The sequence below is a fragment of the Neoarius graeffei genome, chromosome 17 (assembly GCF_027579695.1).
Source record: "Neoarius graeffei isolate fNeoGra1 chromosome 17, fNeoGra1.pri, whole genome shotgun sequence".
NCBI classification, from domain to species: domain Eukaryota; kingdom Metazoa; phylum Chordata; class Actinopteri; order Siluriformes; family Ariidae; genus Neoarius; species Neoarius graeffei.
The window spans coordinates 51,856,599-51,878,484 of NC_083585.1; the positions used below are offsets into that span (position 1 = coordinate 51,856,599).

Here is a 21,886-nt window from a genome sequence, read left to right on the forward strand (position 1 = left end):
TAGGTTAACTGGTGGCTCTAAATTGACCGTAGGTGTGAATGGTTGTCTGTGTCTATGTGTCGGCCCTGTGATGACCTGGTGACTTGTCCAGGGTGTACCCTGCCTTTTGCATGTAGTCAGCTGGGATAGGCTCCAGCTTGCCTGCGACCCTGCAGAACAAGATAAAGCAGCTAGAGATAATGAGATGAGATGAGATGAGATGAGTTTGGTCAACCAACTGACCACATTCCCTGTAACAACACTGAACCACCACTATGGAAGTAAGTCACTTTTTTAGCATTTCATATGACATGCCAGGCAGCAAGGTGGTGTAGTGGTTAGCACTACACAGCAAGAAGGTTCTGGGTTCGAGCCCAGTGGCTGATGGGGGCCTTTCTGTGTGGAGTTTGCATGTTCTCCCCGTGTCTGCATGGGTTTCCTCCAGGTGCCCCGGTTTCCCCCACAGTCCAAAGACATGCAGGTTAGGTTAACTGGTGACTCTAAATTAACCGTAGGTGTGAATGTGAGTGTGAATGGTTGTCTGTGTCTATGTGTCAGCCCTGTGATGATCTGGTGACTTGTCCAGGGTGTACCCCACCTCTCACCCATAGTCAGCTGGGATAGGCTCTAGCTTGCCTGCGACCCTGCACAGGATAAGCAGCTATAGATAATGGATATTAAATGCCAGCTTGCTTCCAAAATGCCCTTTTTAATAGAGAAAATGAAACTCTCTGACATAGAGCATGTTTGTTCTTCTTCATCTTCTTTTTTAATCACATAAGCCACTTGCTGCTCACTCAACATCATCGCAGCATTTTGGAATAACTGTTGCAACACTATTGGCAAAATCATCCATTCACCATATCCTCAGGTGTGCCGCTTCTATTCTTTGCTTTTTACGCTTCATGACTTATAAGTAGGAAATTGTTTCAAGGTTTGAAGCAGAGTTCAATAAAATTCATGAATTTAAATGAAACATTCAGTGTCTCCTTCATATTCCCGAGCCATAATCAAACAAAGCCTTCAACAACTTCTCAAACACAGTGCAGGCTGAGGGTAATTAGACAGTGACACAATTTTCTCTTGATTTACCTCTGTACATTTGAATGGATTTGAAATGAAACACTCATTGGATTCATTTCACACAGGATTTGAAATCAAACAATGACAAATAGGTTACAGGGAAGAATGACAGTTTTCATCTGGAAGTACACCCATGTTGATGAAGTGAAGCAGAAAGGAATTACAGCCATTTTTATTTGATTGTCCTATGTTTTAGAGGGCTACCAGTGATTGGACAAATAAACTCTTACATCTAAAAGATATAAGAGAGGCCAGGACACTTCAGGGCATTTTTACCGCCAGGTTTGTTTTTGATAAATGTTAATGCTCAGTAGAACACTGGTTTGGTGACAGACTTGGCTGGACAATAACATTCCACATTTTAGCCCTGAATATGTCCATAGATGCATTTGTAAAATGTTTTCTGTCGTTCTGTCATTGTCCTATCGAATGGTGACGCATCCTCCACAGAGTTTAAGAGTTTGATCTGAACACGCTTCTGTGTACTGAAGAATTTGTCATATCCCCTTCTCTTCCTAAGAGGATCTGTCATTGGTTTGCTGCCTGACTGTGTTCACCTGTTCTCTGTTTGAGCATTTTAACCTTGTGTGTGACTCTCTGTATTGGCCAAGTCTTAACATGCATTTCCCATGGCCTCCAGAGCCCAACCCTTTCAATCCCTGGAATCACCTACTCCACCTATCCATGGGCCAGCCTGCCCAGTCCATGACTCTGACCAAAGATTGCAATGAAGCCTTTCCGACTCCTGCTATTGCAGGGGAAGTCATTGTTCCACCTCCTTCCATTATGCTGCCTCCTGCCATTGCAAAGAACCCTTTCACACCATGTCCTGCTGTCACCAATGGAGCCATTGCTCTGCCTCCTGCTGTCGCAAGGACAGTTTGCTACCCATCTGTGGAGAGGAGCACCAGTTGCCCAGCTCCGAGGCACGTTGAATTATATTTGTTGGTGTCGGTGTCTCAGATGGTGAATCCTCTCCTCTGTGATTTCTGCACTTTACTCATCTAGATCCTTGCCTGTTAGTTTCGTTTACAATTATGGATATTTCTCTGATAAACATGTCTGTATGCCTGCTTTAGGATTTTCATTAAGAAATGATGAATTGTGGTTCTACCCGAATAAAGCAAACCCTTGTGTTTACAACTCGTCTTCCTGCCTTTACTTACGGTACAGTACAGAATTCATTCTATATTCTTTAACGCCTTCATCTTCATTAAGTTTCCTGGTCAGGGTTGCATTGGAGGTAGAGCATGGGTGGGACCAGTACAACCCCCCCTCCCCTACCAAATTACCATATATCGTCATGATAAATGAAAAATATGTTAAAAACTGTTATAAAACATAAGGAAGTGGTTGGTTTTCTCAATTCAATGTAATTAGCTAGCAAAGAATGACTTTTTTTTTCCAGCACCCATTAACTACTGTTAAATTGTGGCATAACTAGTACATGGCTGAAGATATGTTCAGGAAGTCATAAATATCCATGTAGATTAGATTAGATTAGATTAGATAAAACTTTATTGATCCCTTTGGGAGGGTTCCCTCAGGGAAATTAAGATTCCAGCAGCATTATTACAGATAAACAGAGAAAAGAAATAGAGGAAACTTCTAGATAAATTAAAATAAAGTATTTACAGATACAAATACAAAAGAATAAAATATGGGGAAGAGAGGAAGGGGGAGGGGGGAAAGGGGGGGAGAAGTGGGGTTAGGGTAAGTGTGTGTGTGTGTGTGTGTGGGGGGGGGGAGCAGGAAAGATATTGCACTTTATATTGCACATTATATTACACCTTGTCCGGTATTGCTTATTGTTAGGCTAGGCTACTGCTCCTTCCCGTCCTCTGTCCTCCTGGTACCCCTCCTCCCCCCCAGAGAGGAGTTGTACAGTCTGAAACAGAGTTGTAGTGAAACAGCAAAATGATGCCTTACAAATTTGGTGCTTGGATCATAAAGTGAATGATTTTAAGGTATTCCATTTCACTTGTTGGGATATGTACACCATGTTCTTTTGGAAGGTCTCTTCCTCATAAAATTCATGAGAAGCACCCATTTTGCAAAATCTCTGTTGGGTCTGGGGGATCTAAATGGGTGGAGACCTCATCCATCCATCCATCCATCCATCCATCCATCCATTATCTGTAGCCGCTTATCCTGTTCTACTGGGTCGCAGGCAAACTGGAGCCTATCCCAGCTGACTACGGGCGAAAGGCAGGGTACACCCTGGACAAGTTGCCAGGTCATCACAGGGCTGACACATAGACACAGACAACCATTCACACTCACATTCACACCTACGGTCAATTTAGAGCCACCAATTAGCCTAACCTGCATGTCTTTGGACTGTGGGTGTTAGGGTCTTCACCTCTTGCCCTCAGCCTCAGCCGGAGTGATTACCCATCTCAGATAACACACACATATAAAATCCCCTGTATTCTTTTGTCTCATGGGGGACTTGCGAATAAAAGATTGTGAACTCATGGGGTTCCTGTCTTTTTTCTGTGACTCACCCCCAGAGCTCTGGGTGGCACGAGGGGACTGGTCTCGAGATGCGTAATCGCTCCGGCTGAGGCCAAGACCCTAACAGTGGGGGAAACCGGAGCACCCGGAGGAAACCCACACAGACACGGGGAGAACATGCAAACTCCACACAGAAAGGCCCTCGTCGGCCACTGGGCTCGAACTCAGGACCTTCTTGCTGTGAGGCAACAGTGCTAACCACTACACCACCGTGCTGCCAGTGGAGACCTCAACCCCCCAATATTCAACCTCATGTTACAGCCTTGAGCTAGAGCACTGAACCCTAATAGATGGCCCGCGGGCCACATCCGGCCCGTGAGAGCCAAATGTCTGGCACACGCCAAACCACTGGCAATAATGCACCAGTCTTAACATGAGAAATAAAGTGTGCACTGCTTTATGTTATTTTCACATCACCCCACAACCATACACTTGACCTTCAACCTACACTGGCATAGAGTGCACGTAGACATAAAAGACATAAATCAAGATGTACTGTACACACACCAGCCAAGCCACCTGCCACCTAAGTGAAATACTGCAAGTAAGTTAGATGAAAATAACGTTAACTGTCCTCGGCGAAGAACAACATGACCTGCAAGAAAAAGAGGAAAGTGGACCAGGAAAACCATCAGTTCAAATCTGACCGGACTGATCAGTTTTGTTTTATTTTACTGGACCATGCCAATGCTAAACAGACATGTGTAATATGCATGCAGACTGCAGCCATCTGCAAAGCAGATAATCTAAAATGGCACTTCAACACTATGCATGCTGCCAGTTTCAATGCCAACTACCCTGCAAAATCAGATCAACACAAACAAAAAATAGCAAACATGATAACATCATACCAGCACTCCATTTCTACTATATGCAAATCACTGTTGGCACAAGAGCACGTAACGGTTACATCACTGCACGTTTCATGGAACCTAGCTAAAGCTCAGAAGCCATTCGCTGATGCTGAGTTGATTAAAAAGTGTGCAACTGATATGGTTGGAGAAGTTTTAAGTCATGAGTAAAAACAAGAAAACACTTATGTAGCTATTAATATAATAGCACCATGGTGTAGTGGTTAGAACTGTTGCCTCACAGCAAGAAGGTTCTGGGTTTGAGCCCAGCGGCCGACGTGGGCCTTTCTGTGTGCAGTTTGCATGCTCTCCTCATGTCTGCATGGGTTTCCTCCAGGTGCTCCGGTTCCCCCCACAGTCCAAAGACATGCAGTTAGGTTAACATGGGGCAGCCATGGCCTGAGGTTGGGCTGAAGTGCCCTTGAGTGAGGCACCTAACCCCCAACTGCTCCCCAGGCGCTGTAGTATAGCTGCCCACTGCTCTGGGTATGTGTGTGCTCATTGCTCACTTGTGTGTGCATTGCTTCAGATGGGTGAAATGCAGAGGTTAAATTTCACTGTGTGCTTAAGTCTGTGCTTTAGTGTATGTGTGACAAATAAAGGCTTCTTGGCTTCTTCTTGGATTTTGGCTTCTTGGGTGAGAATAATAATAACAAGACAGAGACAGAGTGATCTATATCCCCCGCTCTATATACCAACTATATACCAAGTTTCAAGATATTATTTGTCACATTTTTCAGGTTCTGCTGCAGGAAACCAACCCGACTTCTTTACACTGACCTCAGCAGCCCATGGCATAAACCCACCGGACCTTTGGTCCAGATGAGCTAAAGATTAAAATTTCTCATATTTCTGAGTATCAAAAGGCACATATACATTACTTAATCAACACATATACCAACTTTCAAGACCATACCACTCATAGTTTTCAAGTTCTGCTCTGGAAACAAAACCTACCCCTAAGACTAAGTCTGAAATTGTTTCCATGGAAACATAAAACGTTAAAAATTCTCAAATTTCTTAGTATGAAAAGGGACATCTACATCACCTTGTTAACATGTATACCAAGTTTCAAATCCATATCATGAATAGTTTTGGATATGCTCCAGAAACGAACAGTGGTCTTAGAAACTACCGTATTTTTCGGACTATAAGTCGCACTTTTTTTCATGGTTCAGCTAGCCATGCGATTTATACTCCGGTGCGACGTATATACGTTTTGTTTTGTTTTTTTCACCGCGGAATAACTGGAGCTGATGCTGAGTCTGACGACAGCCACGCAGAAGAAGAGGAAACGGCGCTTCATCTGCCGCTGGAGTTGGCAGAGTTGTTCAGAAGCGACACCGAGGACGAGGAATTCAATGGATTTGCTGATTTGGAGTGAAATCGCCAGCTTGATAAACTTGATTGACCTGTGTTTTATTAATGATAGGCCTATAGTTATTTAAATAAGTTATGTAATGATTTTAGGCAGTGCTTAATTTGTGAAGTGGGAGGTCCCGGAACGCAGGAGGTGGGTGGGTCCAGCGACTCAAAAAAAAAAAAAAAGGTGGGGGGTGGTTTACTATAACTTTACGCACACGCGCTTATTGTGTGTGTAAAAAAATAATAATAATATCAGACATTATGATCTTAGAAAACGCTTTAGTGACGAACAGTTACAGACAGTAATATGTCGTGATATGTTATAAAATGTTATTTTTATTAGGCTATATATTAAATTATATATTAAATTTATCTTCTAAAATAACAGACTGTACTCGTATCACAACCGGTTTATTTCACCATTGGAGATCAGATCACACAAGACATGAGTTAAATTACTCTTTTTAAGGATTTAAGTAGGGGATTTAAAAGCGGTTGTTGTTTTTTTTTTCACTAGACGGTTGTCTTTGGAGATGATATACCTATAGCCTACTTGACCTCTGATTTAATGAAATAAAATTCGACAAAAATGAAGAATGACTCTCCTCGATGATGACTACAGCTTTAATAACACAGATGAAAGAGCCATGGGGCGATAATAAGCCCTACCGGTAAAAATAATCTAAAAAAGCAAACTGATTAATGCATCAGTAATAGGCTACTAATATTAGTTATAATAATAATAATAATATAGGCTATTAGTAATAACGATAGTGATAGTATTAAAGATAGTAGTAGATATTTAAAATAATCAGACTAGGGTACTTACAGGGCAAAGGGCGCGTTATCACTGCTCAGCTGTTCGTTTATTAAATAAGCAATGCAGTCGCGCAGTAACCACGCGCCGCTTATCAGATACAATCACAGATTCTATGGATAGAATAACCCTTCAAAAAAGTGCGACTTATAGTCCGGTGCGACGTATATATGTTTTTTTCGTCTTCATAATGCATTTTTTGGCTGATGCGACTTAAACTCCGGAGCGACGTATAGTCCGGAAAATACGGTAAGTCAAAATCTAATTTTTATATAAAATTTGAAAAATACTTTTTTTTAAAAAAAAATTCAAAATAGCAAAAGGCACCAGTTCACATGTTGCTTGATATGTATACAAACTTTCATGAAGATGCCTTCAGTAGCTTTAAAGATATGGCCCGTAAACAAAAACATGACCGGACAGATGGATAGCCAGATGGACAGATGGACGGAATCCATTTCTATATCTCCCGCCCAACTTTGTTTGGGCGGGGGATAATAATAATAATAATAATAATAATAATAATAATAATCGCAGTCGCGGCAACAATATCATCTGCACATAAATCAACTTTTACTGGCACAATGGAAAAAAAACCTTGGACGTTTTGACCCTTGGCTTGGCACCCTTCACATACTGAGGGCGGCATGGTGGTGTAGTGGTTAGAACGGTTGCCTCACAGCAAGAAGGTTCCGGGTTCTAACCCAGCGGCTGGCATGTGCCTTTCTGTGTGGAGTTTGGATGTTCTCCCTGTGTCTGCGTGGGTTTCCTCCGGGTGCTCTGGTTTCCCCCACAGTCCAAAGACATGCAGTTATAGTTAACGTGGGGCGGCCTTGGGCTGAAGTGCCCTTGAGCAAGGTACCGAACCCCTGACTGCTCCCCGGGCGCTCTGGTTTGGCTGCCCACTGCTCTGAGTGTGTGTGCGTGTGTTCACTGCTTCAGATGGGTTAAATGCAGAGGATGAATTTCACTGTGCTTGAAGTGTGCATATGACAAATAAAGTTTTCTTCTTCTTTTCTTTCTTTTCTTCTACTTTGGCCCTTGTGGAAAACTAACTGGGGAACCCTGATCTACAGCCTTATCACAGGAACACTGGGCACCAGGCAGGAAAAAACCCATACTATCAATGTGTTTATTCTTCTCAATAATGCTAATGTTCCCGACTAATATATTTATTAGTACTATTAAGCATCAGCAGTGATCATACTACATTTATCTCATCTCATCTCATTATCTGTAGCCGCTTTATCCTGTTCTACAGGGTCGCAGCCAAGCTGGAGCCTATCCCAGCTGACTACGGGCGAAAGGCAGGGTACACCCTGGACAAGTCGCCAGGTCATCACAGGGCTGACACATAGACACAGACAACCATTCACACTCACATTCACACCTACGGTCAATTTAGAGTCACCAGTTAACCTAACCTGCATGTCTTTGGACTGTGGGGGAAACCGGAGCACCCGGAGGAAACCCACACGGACACGGGGAGAACATGCAAACTCCACACAGAAAGGCCCTCGCCGGCCACGGGGCTCGAACCCGGACCTTCTTGCTGTGAGGCGACAGCGCTAACCACTACACCACCGTGCTGCCATACTACATTTAAAAAAAAAAAAAAAAACACAGGCATGACTTTAACACGAATGACAGACATTACTGTCGCTAGCAAAAGTTTTGGCAGCTGGTGCACATCTTACAGCTGTTACTCCGCAACTTTGCTCAAAGTCCTGATTCTAGAAACAGAGCGAACAGCTGTCTGTTGCACCTGTTGATGCCAATTTCATGCTTTTTATTTAATGAAGGCTATGGGGAATTTCAAAGTGTCGTTAAATTACACTAGAAATTTTGGAGGTGAGGGGGGAAGCAAGCTACGGAGCCTTATAGTAGGTAAGTTACAGTAGGTAAGGTACAGTAACCACACAGTAACAAATCATACGACCATGAACAACTACAAAGGGCTAGGAGCTGAAAAATTTTAACATTATTCACAAAAAATGTAAATTCATCTGTTCAGATTTACACTACTTTCTAGTCATGTTGAATCGGCATGAAATAAACAGCTCAATCAATGCAAGACGTAAATAAATGCAAAAATAATGTCCCAAGATTACAGAGTCATGAATGATGATACAGGAACAAACAGCTGGCTTTATTAGCCATGGTTGGCTGTCCATTTTATTCATGGACAGCCAACCGTGCAACTATTTATCATCTCACATTATGGAAGATCCCAATATCAACCAATATAGAAATAAACATTCTCAAGTTAAAGCAAAACTGACAATCTCCCTTCACATATCACATGATGAGGTACAGAACCACCAAAAAATGACAGGAAGAATGAGTTTGATATCAAACACCACCTTAAAGCTTTTCGTAACTATAAAATGGATCTTACCAAGGGTTGGGCAACATTTGGGAATCATCATATCCAGCAGTACCCTTATACAAGAAGAACACCTTGGACTGTATACTGAGAAATACTGGAGGCTGACAAATAATCAATTTGGCTTTCACAGAAAATAAACTATATCATATATGCTCCTAACTGTTCAAATCATGACACCTTTCCCATTTTGGTACTGGGGCTGAAAACAGTTCCAGATCAATTTCACACTCAATATATTGTTAATTTCTACAGTCCTTCTTTATTTAGCTCGGCTGAACGCCGGATCTGATTTACAAGCAGTCGAATTTTGTAGAATGAGCTGTGAAATCACAAAATGACCAACCCTTTTTCATCAGTGGTGTATTTAAATTGCAATTAAATTGCATAATAAGCATTAAGCAGTGCTGTTTTCTTTAAACATAGACTTCATATGACTTCAAAGCAAGCTTGTAGTACTCTAGTCCAGGACTCTGACTTGAGGCCGACTCGTGCACTAATTTTAAGATCTCGTGACTTGACTTGGACTTGAGCACTGATGACTCGGACTTGGACTTGTACATTAACTGCATTCGGACTCGTAAATTGGAAACAAGGACTCTGATTTTTTCTTTATTTTTTTGTAACATGCCATAATAATTTGGCACAAGATATTTATATTTATATTAATTTTTATACTAATTTCGTGCAAGAGAATGAACATTCACCTGTTCATACATCATGTTCAGGAACAAACTAACGTTAATGGCACTAAAATGCCTGGAGAGAACGCCCCTAGGATTGTCCGCTTTGCTTATACAGACTTCTCGTGCAGTGGGAAAAAGTGCACTGCTATGTGTTCAATATGTAGAAGAACTATCGAGGAGACAGCGGGGACGACCTCGAACTTCAGTCATCATTTGGCAAGACTCCACCCAGAAAAATAAGTGACACGCTATGTTCATTGCCCTGTTGATAGCGGGGCTTGCTTGCTTGCTGAGCAATGAACTGGTTTAGCAATGAACTAATTCCAATGTGTTTTAGAGTGTGTGTGTGTGTGAGAGTGAGAGAGAGACAGCTGTATCATTTGTGTCAGACTCGACTCGGCTCAATAGTGGACTCAACTCGAAATTTTCTTCATGATTTGGACTTGACTCGGACTTGAACACTGGAGATTCGAGACTGGACTTGGGGTTTAGTGACTCAACTACAACACTGCTTCAAAGTTATAAGAGCATCGTAATACACTAAAACTTCACCCACTACACATGTGATCAACCATCTGAAAGCCTAAAATCACTGTCAATATACAGAGCACATGTTATAGTTTAATATTTTTAGGTTATTCATTCATTTTCAGTTTAATTTCCTGGAATAGTTTTCTGTCAGAAGAAAAGATTGGTAAATAATAATGTTTCGACCATTACATTTGTTAAAGTAAACAATATTCAAATAATGTCCAATTTCAAAAAAATTATTTCAGTTCATGTAGAAACTTTTGGTCAGCATATCTATTTTTTATTCTATTTTATTTTTACCCCACAATGAACAGTGGCAGAAAACATGAAGCTTTAGACAGTTGTCGCAAGTGACTGGACAGGCCATGAAAATATTTTTTTTTATGCTTTGGTCTGACAATTAACTGCATAACTTAATACACATAACTTACTGTGGGCATTAGATGATAAATCATGAAAGGGCAATGTGTGCACAGAATGTAGGCCATTTTAATCATGAGTTAATTTGATGTGGGGGAAGAGAGAGAGAACACGACAGCTCAGTTTAAGTAAATGTAGTTGGTAATTTTGATCCATATGTTATAAAAAAAAAGAGAAATTGGTTCCTGAAGATAAGCATTGTCTCAAATTAAGATGCAGTCTCCTCCGTTGTCCGATGTTGACAGAGGTGATATTTTTAATCAACAGTGTTATGTTTATGTTTAATATGAATATTTCTCTAATACTGACATTATATGCCGCGAGTTGGTTAGCGTGTCCGGCTCCTGACCAGGAGGTCGAGAGTTCTACTCACAGTCAGGTCATACCAAAGAGGCACACCACAATACAGATGTGAGTCGGGAGTCAAACTCTCGCAGTTACCAGAGGATCAGAACCCTACTGTAACCCTAGCTATGTAATAGGTAAGAGGCCGAGGGCTATGGAAATGGAGATCAGCGCCGCCCAGTGTGCCATAAGGGCTCAGTTAGTACTGGGACTGCCTGGGAAGACCAGGTCTTGGCACAGAAGCGACTTTGACTGACAGTCAAATTAAATATATTAGATCAAATAGTCAGAGTGTTGCTGGACTTAACAGTGTTCCTCACTCAAGCCGATATCATGCAAGAAACAAATGTTGCCAGGCAAAACAAACCTCGCCCGGCAGCACTTATTTTATACCTATATGTTGATAATGGTAATATTTCTCAATCATCAGCGGTCAGGTTATAGTCCTATGACCTTGAGTTTGACATTTCAAAGTCATTCAAGATCAAAGGTCATGGTGGCAACTGAAAGCCCATATGGGACTTCTTATATGTTGATAATGGTAAATATCTGGCTATCATTAACCATCTTAAAGTTATAGCCCTTTGAAAACCCTTTGACCTTGAGTTTGACCTTTCAAGGTTACTGAAGGTCAAAGGTCATGATGCCAAATGAAAGCCCATATGGCACTTCCTTTAAGTTGATAAGAGTAAATATTTGTCTACCATCAAGGTCCCTCAAGGTCAAAGATAATGGTACCAAATGAAAGGCCATATGAGAGTTCCTATATGCTCATAACACAACCCCGATTCCAAAAAAGTTGGGACAAAGTACAAATTGTTAATAAAAACGGAATGTAATAATTTACAAATCTCAAAAAACTGATATTGTATTCACAATAGAACATAGACAACATATCAAATGTCGAAAGTGATACATTTTGAAATTTCATGCCAAATATTGGCTCATTTGAAATTTCATGACAGCAACACATCTCAAAAAAGTTGGGACAGGGGCAATAAGAGGCTGGAAAAGTTAAAGGTACAAAAAAGGAACAGCTGGAGGACCAAATTGCAACTCATTAGGTCAATTGGCAATAGGTCATTAACATGACTGGGTATAAAAAGAGTATCTTGGAGTGGCAGCGGCTCTCAGAAGTAAAGATGGGAAGAGGATCACCAATCCCCCTAATTCTGCGCCGACAAATAGTGGAGCAATATCAGAAAGGAGTTCGACAATGTAAAATTGCAAAGAGTTTGAACATATCATCATCTACAGTGCATAATATCATCAAAAGATTCAGAGAATCTGGAAGAATCTCTGTGCGTAAGGGTCAAGGCCGGAAAACCATACTGGGTCCCCGTGATCTTCGGGCCCTTAGACGGCACTGCATCATATACAGGCATGCATCTGTATTGGAAATCACAAAATGAGCTCAGGAATATTTCCAGAGAACATTATCTGTGAACACAATTCACCGTGCCATCCGCCGTTGCCAGCTAAAACTCTATAGTTCAAAGAAGAAGCCGTATCTAAACATGATCCAGAAGTGCAGACGTCTTCTCTGGGCCAAGGCTCATTTAAAATGGACTGTGGCAAAGTGGAAAACTGTTCTGTGGTCAGACGAATCAAAATTTGAAGTTCTTTATGGAAATCAGCGACGCCATGTCATTCGGACTAAAGAGGAGAAGGACGACCCAAGTTGTCATCAGCGCTCAGTTCAGAAGCCTGCATCTCTGATGGTATGGGGTTGCATTAGTGCGTGTGGCATGGGCAGCTTACACATCTGGAAAGACACCATCAATGCTGAAAGGTATATCCAGGTTCTAGAGCAACATATGCTCCCATCCAGACGATGTCTCTTTCTGGGAAGACCTTGCATTTTTCAACATGACAATGCCAAACCACATACTGCATCGATTACAGCATCATGGCTGCGTAGAAGAAGGGTCCGGGTACTGAACTGGCCAGCCTGCAGTCCAGATCTTTCACCCATAGAAAACATTTGGCGCATCATAAAACGGAAGATACGACAAAAAAGACCTAAGACAGTTGAGCAACTAGAATCCTACATTAGACAAGAATGGGTTAACATTCCTATCCCTAAACTTGAGCAACTTGTCTCCTCAGTCCCCAGACATTTACAGACTGTTGTAAAGAGAAAAGGGGATGTCTCACAGTGGTAAACATGGCTGTAACGACCCTACGTGTGGGTGGAGCACAGAGGACGGCAGGACAGAGATCAGGTTTTATCAACTGGCTTTATTGCCACACTTTTCAGTCTAGCAATACTTTTTACAGAGACACACACACAACTGGCGTCTGGTTCAGGGTTGCGCCCCTCTGCTCTCGCTCTCCCTCCTGATATAGGGCGCAGTCACTGGGAAGACACACAAACAGGTTAATTGCTCTCAGGTGACGTGATTCTGCCACTTACCTTCCCTGACTCCGCCCTCCTGTCACAGACCGGCGCTTGACCACGCCCCCGCTGCCACAATGGCCTTGTCCCAACTTTTTTGAGATGTGTTGTTGTCATGAAATTTAAAATCACCTAATTTTTCTCTTTAAATGATACATTTTCTCAGTTTAAACATTTGATATGTCATCTATGTTCTATTCTGAATAAAATACGGAATTTTGAAACTTCCACATCATTGCATTCCATTTTTATTTACAATTTCTACTTTGTCCCAACTTTTTTGGAATCGGGGTTGTAGTAAACATCTGTCTATCGGCAACTGTTATAAAGGAAAATATGTTATTTTGACCGATGACCTTGAACCCCCTGACTTTTAACCCTCAACCGCAACAGAGATTGTCCAAGCAACCCCATCATGCAGCATATGGTTTGAAGCAGAATTGAAAGATGCACATTTGGGTTTTGGTTTCAAGTCAAAATGATGAATTTGAAGAAAGTTATTGCAAAAAAAACCCCCCTGCTTTTGACATTTTCAGTGACCTTTACCTTGACCCGATTACCCCCCAAAATTTAATCAGGTAATCTACGGACCATTGCCCACCTACCCTCAAAATTTGAAGTCAATCGGTGCAACTGTCTAGACGCTAGATTGTTAACAGACAGAGACACAAACAAACAAACAAAGTGCGCTGATTACAATACCTCGTCCCGCTTACTCTGTTGCGGGCAAGGTAATAATGGGCTTAAGCAGAAGGTCAGAATGATGTGTAACAGAGACACATAGTTAAACACTACCAAAAACACGTCCTGTGCATCTCCTATCCAACTGCCTGAATAGTGCTCAAGTCCGTAGTTATGTCTCGGGTCTCAATACCAATGTGCACAATTTCACCATCAACTCCTCACTAATTAGAGAACAGATTTGACTGCTCGTCTAGAAACAGCTTTGAAACTAAAGATAACTGCGCTCCTTACCATCATCAGAGTCAGGCAGGATGGTGATCCTTGTCGTAGAGAACTCCTGGCCCAGGCGACCTCCCATGGGCATGCTTAGGGTGACATTAAAGCTTTCCTCAGGCTCATACAACGAGTCATCGATCACCACGACACGACATGCCTTCTCTATTTCATCTCGGTCGAAGCGCAGAATGCTGATGTGCTCCTCTGGACGCGAGATATAATCTGAATAGGACAGTACTGTGGTAGGGACAGTGCCAGTGGCTGTGCCTGCAAGGTATGAGGAGTACAGATTTAGGGAAAAGAACGATGAGAATTGTCATTTGATAGTTTATTTCTGGACTTGCAAGACAAGGCATGGGAACAGATTTATGGGATTAAACAGGAGTCAAGATGACACAAAACGTGGTGTGATCTTGAAAATTATACGACAACGAAGAACTCTGTAGTTTTAATGACCATCTTTCACAACTATAATAACAAGAGTCATCAGGAGATGACATATCTCCCCGGCCCCCACATGAAACCCCACGCCAAATTCTCTTAAGTTGAATTGGTTGCTATGGATATACGGAAAAAAAAAAAATCACAAATCCTAAAATGTCAAAAGGCACAACTCCTCTAGTCACTGAACATAACAGTGAGGTTTCGTGAATAAAAATTCCTAATAGTTTTTGAGCTATGCTCTGGAAACTAAAATGTTTACAGACGGACGGACAGATGGACAAAGCGATATATATATATGACTTAATGTGGGCATTAGATGATAAATCATGAAAGGGCAATGTGTGCACAGAATGTAGGCCATTTTAATCATGAGTTAATTTGATGTGGGGGAAGAGAGAGAGAGAGAGAGAGAGAGAGAGAGAGAGAAAAACATGACAGCTCAGTTTAAGTAAATGTAGTTGGTAATTTTGATCCATATATTATAAAATAAAAGAAAAATTGGTTTCTGAAAATAAGCAATGTCTTACTAGAGGAATGTGACTTACTAGTCACACTAGAGGTGGAATGAGCCGGAATGCCGTCGGAATGAAAATTCTTCGTATATTCCGGGATATTCGAAGTACATTCTAAGTATTCGAGCTGCATTCTCTTTGACTTCTTAGACGTTCGAAACATATTCGGCGGCTATTCCGGGAGCGTTCTGACTGCATTTGAAGTGAATTCGCACAGCATTCGAGGCACGTTCCGACCAGACTTTGGGTGGTATTCGGGCAGCAATCGAACCGCACTCGTACAGCATTCGAAGTGCATTCTTAATATTCGTACTGCATTCTAACAGCATTCTAGGTATTCCTACTGTCTTCCAACTACATTTGAACTGCATTCGAAAGCTAATACACCCGGAATGTGCAAGAATCATTCGAAGGCGGGTTCGAAGCGCATTCTAAGTATTGGAACGGCATTCTTACAAAGGTGTAAGAACATTGGTCAGTTTGAAATTCCCTCCCAAATGTGGCACGAATTTTGAAAAATTTTTCATTCCAGCTGGTTCTGCTTGATTCCTGCTAATTCCGAATAAGTGTGATGGGGGCCTAAAATAAGACAATAAAGCAATGTCTTACCAAATGGATAAAAATACTAGCAAGCATTAATTAATCCACCCAAACCATTTTGGTTAAACTGAATACACTTACAATGTGAGGGACTGTTTAGGAAATGGGGTGAAGACTATGTGAGTGAAGACTAATGTGAGTGAAGACTATTTTCAAGCCAGGAAAATGCAAAAACAAGCTTGAAATGAAGAAACAAAACTACATTTCATGCACAAAAATATTGCACATCATAGTTATACTTGAAATTCTACGATTATTAAGTTTAGAAACACTTTACAAACATTACTAGACTAGACTTGGATCTGGAAGACAGAAAACCTTTGATAACTATGCCAATGTGTCTGACTTAACAAATAATGGATAAATGGACTATGGATGAAAATAAAGCAAAAGTGCCATGTGGACATTTGTGGTGAAAATTAGCAGTTAAGATTAGAAATGATTCTTAATAAACTTCTAAAGGTGATGATATACAGGGCAACTTTTTGGGCAATATTGCTGGGCAATCATGCTTCGACACTTTCCCATTGAGATCAGGCAACAAAATTTCTATCTGAACCATTTTGATCGTTTTGGTCAACTTTTTAGGCTCATCCAATCAGAGTTCTAGCAGCAAATCACATGACCACCTGAGAGCTTCTGAAATTTTCATCAGAGATGGCGGCGTCTCAACGGCAGTGGCGCGAAGAAAAAAAAGAGACAACTTATACAGTGCCTTGCAAAAGTATTCATACCCCTTGAACTTTTTCACATTTTTCCACCTTACAACCACGAACTTAAAAGTTTTTTATTGAGATTTTATGTGATAGACCAACACAGAGTAGCACATAATTGTGAAGTGAAAAAAAATGATAAATGGTCTTCAAAATTTTAAACAAATAAAAAATCTGAAAAATTTGATGTGCATTAGTATTCAGCCCCCCTGCGTCAATACTTTGTAGAGCCACCTTTTACTGCAATTACAGCTGCAAGTCTTTTGTGGTATGTCTCTACCAGCTTTGCACATCTAGACACTGAAATTTTTGCCCATTCTTCTTTGCAAAATAGCTCAAGCTCAGCCAGATTGGATGGAGAGCGTCTGTGAACAGCAATTTTCAAGTCTTGCCACAGATGCTCAATGGGATTTAGGTCTGGACTTTGACTGGGCCATTCTAACACATGAATATTCTTTGATCTAAACCATTCCATTGTAGTTCTGGCTGTATGTTTAGGGTCATTGTCTTGCTGGAAGGTGAATCTCCTTCCCAGTCTCAAGTCTTTTGCAGCCTCCAACAGGTTTTCTTCCAGGATTGCCCTGTATTTAGCTCCATTCATCTTCCCATCAACTCTGGCCAGCTTCCCTGTCCCTGCTGAAGAAAAGCATCCCCATAGCAGGATGCTGCCACCACCATGTTTCACAGTGGGGATGGTGTGTGCAGGGTGATGAGCAGTGTTAGTTTTCCGCCACACATAGTGCTTTGCATTTAGGCCAAAAAGTTCAACTTTGGTCTCATCTGACCAAAGCACCTTCTTCCGCATGTTTGCTATGTCCCCTACATTTCTTATGCCTGTCTTTCAACAATGGCTTTCTTCTTGCCACTCTTCAAAAAAGGCCAGATTTGTGGAGTGTACGACTTATAGTTGTCCTGTGCACAGATTCTCCCACCTGAACTGTGGATTTCTGCAGCTCCTCCAGAGTGATCATGGGCCTCTTGGCTGCTTCTCTGACCAGTGCTCTCCTTGCTCGCTCTGCCAGTTTAGGTGGACGGCCATGTCTTGGTAGGTCTGCAGTTGTGCCACACTTTTTCCATTTTTGAATGATGGATTGAACAGTGCTTCTTGAGATGTTCAGAGCTTGGGATATTTTTTATAACCTAACCCTGCTTTAAACTTCTCCAGAACTTTATCCCTGACCTGTCTGGTGAGTTCTTTGGTCTTCATGATGCTGTTTGTTCTTCAGTGTTCTCTAACAAACCACTGAGGCCTTCACAGAACAAGTGTATTTATGCTGAGAGTAAATTACACACAGTAGGACTCTATTAACGAATTAGATGACTTCTCAAGGCAATTGATTGCACTGGATTGTATTTAGAGGTGTCAGAGTACAGGGGGGCATGCCACATTTTTCAGATTTTTATTTGTTTAAAATTTTGAAGACCATTTATTATTTTTGTTTCACTTCACAATTATGTGCTACTCTGTGTTGGTCTATCACATAAAATCTCAATAAGAAACTTTTAAGTTCGTGGTTGTAAGGTGGAAAAATGTGAAAAAGTTCAAGGGGTATGAATACTTTTGCAAGGCACTGTATCTTTTTATGCCAGTAAGTTGTTATGTGTAAACCCAAAGTGGTGAATTTACCTCATCAAATGCTTAGAAAACCAACAGACATCCATTTTTATGTGCTCAGGTTGGAATTAAGACATCGATTTATTTTGTTCAGCTAAGTGTAAACTGCTGTTAGCTAACCACCGCTCCATAGAGACTGAATGGGATTTAGCTAACTAGTGGTGGTTTTTGCTAACATAGTTAGCTGAAAGTTATTGCTAGCTATGAAGGGATAACATCAGTTCTCTTGCATCAAGTTAAAAGTGATGGGCAGCTCATGATTTTTTTTTTGTGAGTTATAATAGAGATTGTCTAACTTATTGTCTGATCTAATTCACATACAGAGCACGACTACTTGTGGAACCTGAGGGTGAAACAGTACAACCTTCGGGATCTAAAGAAGAAAACAAGCCTTTCAGGAGCTCTGTCACGCCCTTTTCCTCCTCAGCAGCCACAGGCGCAGATAGAGGGTGGGACAGGTGGGATTCGTCCCACCCAGATTTAAATTCACCTCATTCGTTCCCCCCCACTTATAGGGAGGAAAAAACGTCCATGCTGTCTTTCTTTGCATAAGGCAAACCTCACGGAAAAATCAAAAGACTAATTACCATTCGGTTTATTGAGGTGCACAGCAGTACATACATAGTTGCAACAACTCACATAAAACAAAACAAAGACTGATATTCGGTTGGTTGAGCTGCGCAGACTGCACAGGTTGCGAGCTCAAGCTTGGTTGCTATGGTTACCCACAACAAGTTTGACAGGCATATCAGGGACAGCTCCTAGTTCAGGACCCCAACACGGCATGATGAAGGGTGCCAAACCGAAAAGGCAGAAAATGATTGCATCGTTTTTTAAAAAAACAACGACTGTAAGTAAACTGTGCCTTACTTTATCATATCACCTTGCAATTTTTTGATAGTCTGTTCAAAGTAATGTCGTAGTGAAAGTAAAATCATATGGAGTAGAGATGCCTTTCTGGTAGCCTCCTTCTTTCGGTGGTAGCCTGTAGATACAGTGCTCAGAAGGCAGTTTTAATGTTTAATCTGGCGTTCCCTGCCATAATTTCAGCGAGCATATTGTTTCATAAGGAAACTTTGCGAAGAGTTGTTGACTGACTGCCGCTCACGCAACACACAGGCATAGTTAGAAAGTCAGGATGCACTGGTTTACAATTTTGATGGTTTTTTTGTCTTAGCTGAGTAATGTCGCCGCCCTGAGGGCATCAGAGTATATTCCTCGCACAACACATGTTGGGGTTGGTTTGCTGGCAGCTTTGTCCCCCCCAGTTCAAAAAACGTATCTGCGCCCCTGTCAGCAGCCATCTCCTGGTCCGTGTTCTTTTGTCTTTTTTGCTGAGATGAGAATTAAGCCATTATATTTTTGTGATGTAGGTGTCAGTTATTAGTTATAGCATGTGTGACTGAGGCTAGTAGCATTTTGAAAGAGATTTAAAAAGTGTTTATTATTATTAACAGAATAATGTGGTTATTTTGACTTATAAATGTTAAAATAATGGCAAATTATCTTTTGACCAGAGTATTCAGCTTTTGTTCCAGAAGTGATACTTACGTGAGCGAAATAAAAGCTGAAACCAAGACAAAAGTGACAGCTATAAATGTTTCAGCATCCATTTTTATGGTGTCTGTCTCCATGGCAAAAGATTTGCTCTTTTCTGATTGGTTGTTGCCAATGGTCTGTTGCCCTAATTAGTTGCCCTGTGTCTCACCTGGTTGCCCGTTGCCGGTAACATTGCCCAAAAAGTTGCCCTGTGTATCATTACATGAAAGGTAGACTGCATTTCAGATTTTTCAAGTGTAAGTCATAAAAAGAATTTTCCCCGACACCCAATTATTTTTGTTTAGTGTTTATTATTTATTTATTCATTCATTTATTTTTTTTTGTATAATAATTAATGAATTTAGAGCCACATGGCCCTAAATTCTCTGTTATTTTTTCCTGCTTCACCATGACCCAATTCAAGATACTACATCATGCATCACATGGTGGGCTTTCCCTGTTTGCGCAAGGCATTATGGGATACAAATTTGAAACAGGAGAGTGAAATGGAGAACGTGAGTGTGCGAATGAAACGTGAAAGACCGACTACAGTCACGGAAAGCAAGAAGAAAAGATGTTATGTTGTGAAGGAAAGGAAACGCAGGACCAAACTAATAAATATCGGTGCTCAGCGAGCACCTCGGTGTGATCAGCTGTTCGTTTAGCGACAGAATGATGGAACTGTCAGTGCATGGTCAAAGGTAAACCTGCGCATGCGCACACGCACACACGGACTTCCTCTGTCTGCTTAACTGCGCAAAGCGAGCAATTTCATGCACATTATTTACTCGGGAATCTCCTAAAATTACATAACTTCCCAGCCACAGAATGGTCTGATATTTTTTGAGACATTACAGAAATAAACATGTATCACAATGACCAAATTTCAGAAGGAACTAAATTTCACCGATTTTATGAAATCGAAAGGCCGTCTCACTTTAAGGTGAATAAGCAATATTAACAGCAAAGCTGTGTAAATTTTCCAGTGTACCTTGCTGTGTAAAGCAGATGACCATCAGTTCTTGGCTCACATCTCCTGATCGGCGAACAGGAATCAGAAACTCTCCAACGTCTTCCTCAATCGAGTACGTTGCTGAAGGGATGAAGACTGTGGACTCTAAATAAATAAAATCACAATATTTCAGTCCACAGGCAGCTCAAAGAGGTTTAAAACCAGCACTTTGTGCAAACCCAATCGAATGATTCTGCAGTATTTAATATTTCAGAGAACTCCAAGATGACTCAAGTTCCTTCAAGTGTAAGATGTTGAAGCTTGTGAACAATGTGCAATGTGCAATGGATCGCGGGGAGGAATCAATATCCTCAGAGAGGTACAAGACTATGGAATAAACTCCAGTGGCCAGAAAATAACCTCAAATCTGATGTTAATTATTTTCAGCCCTTTCCTTTAGGCAGTGGGGAACTGAGCAGAGAAGATAAAGTCGAAAGTAAGATTTTCGAGCCCTCGCTGGCAGTGCGTGAACCAGGTTCATGCAGGATGAATGTCAGAGTATTTTTATGCTAATGTGGCCTCAGCTCCCTGCTTTTGTGTGTGTAACCTTTTCTGCAATTATACACTTGGAGCATAAATATTTTCAGCTTCCCTCAGATTTGTGACATTCACAAACACTGAAATGGGTGTGCAAACCTGAATACAAGATGTCCAAGTGTAGATTTCTAAGATTTTGACAAAAAAAAAAATATTTATTATTATTATTATTATTGGGCCCTGTGATGACCTGGCGACTTGTCCAGGGTGTACCCCGCCTTTCGCCTGTAGTCAGCTGGGATAGGCTCCAGCTTGTCTGCGACCCTGTAGAAGGATAAAGCGGCTAGAGGTAATGAATGAATGAATGAATGAATGAATGAATATTATTATTGGGCGGCACAGTGGTGTAGTGGTTAGCACTGTCGCCTCACAGCAGGAAGGTCCGGGTCTGTGTGGAGTTTGCATGTTCTCCCCGTGTCCGTGTGGGTTTCCTCCGGGTGCTCCGGTTTCCCCCACAGTCCAAAGACATGCAGGTTAGGTTAACTGGTGACTCTAAATTGACCGTAGGTGTGAATGTGAGTGTGAATGGTTGTCTGTGTCTATGTGTCAGCCCTGTGATGACCTGGCGACTTGTCC

The 21,886-nt window shown here is 41.4% G+C and overlaps 1 protein-coding gene across 1 annotated transcript in view; it reads right to left on the reverse strand.

Moving 5' to 3' along the window:
- Positions 1–21,886, reverse strand: part of frem2b (FRAS1 related extracellular matrix 2b) — a 302,533-nt gene that overhangs the window by 101,900 nt on the left and 178,747 nt on the right. The window contains exons 5-6 of the mRNA XM_060897720.1: positions 20,753–20,878; positions 14,354–14,605 (exon numbers count right to left, since the gene is read on the reverse strand). Of these exons, the coding sequence (XP_060753703.1) occupies positions 14,354–14,605; positions 20,753–20,878 (378 nt within the window). The remainder of the gene's footprint in view (positions 1–14,353; positions 14,606–20,752; positions 20,879–21,886) is intronic.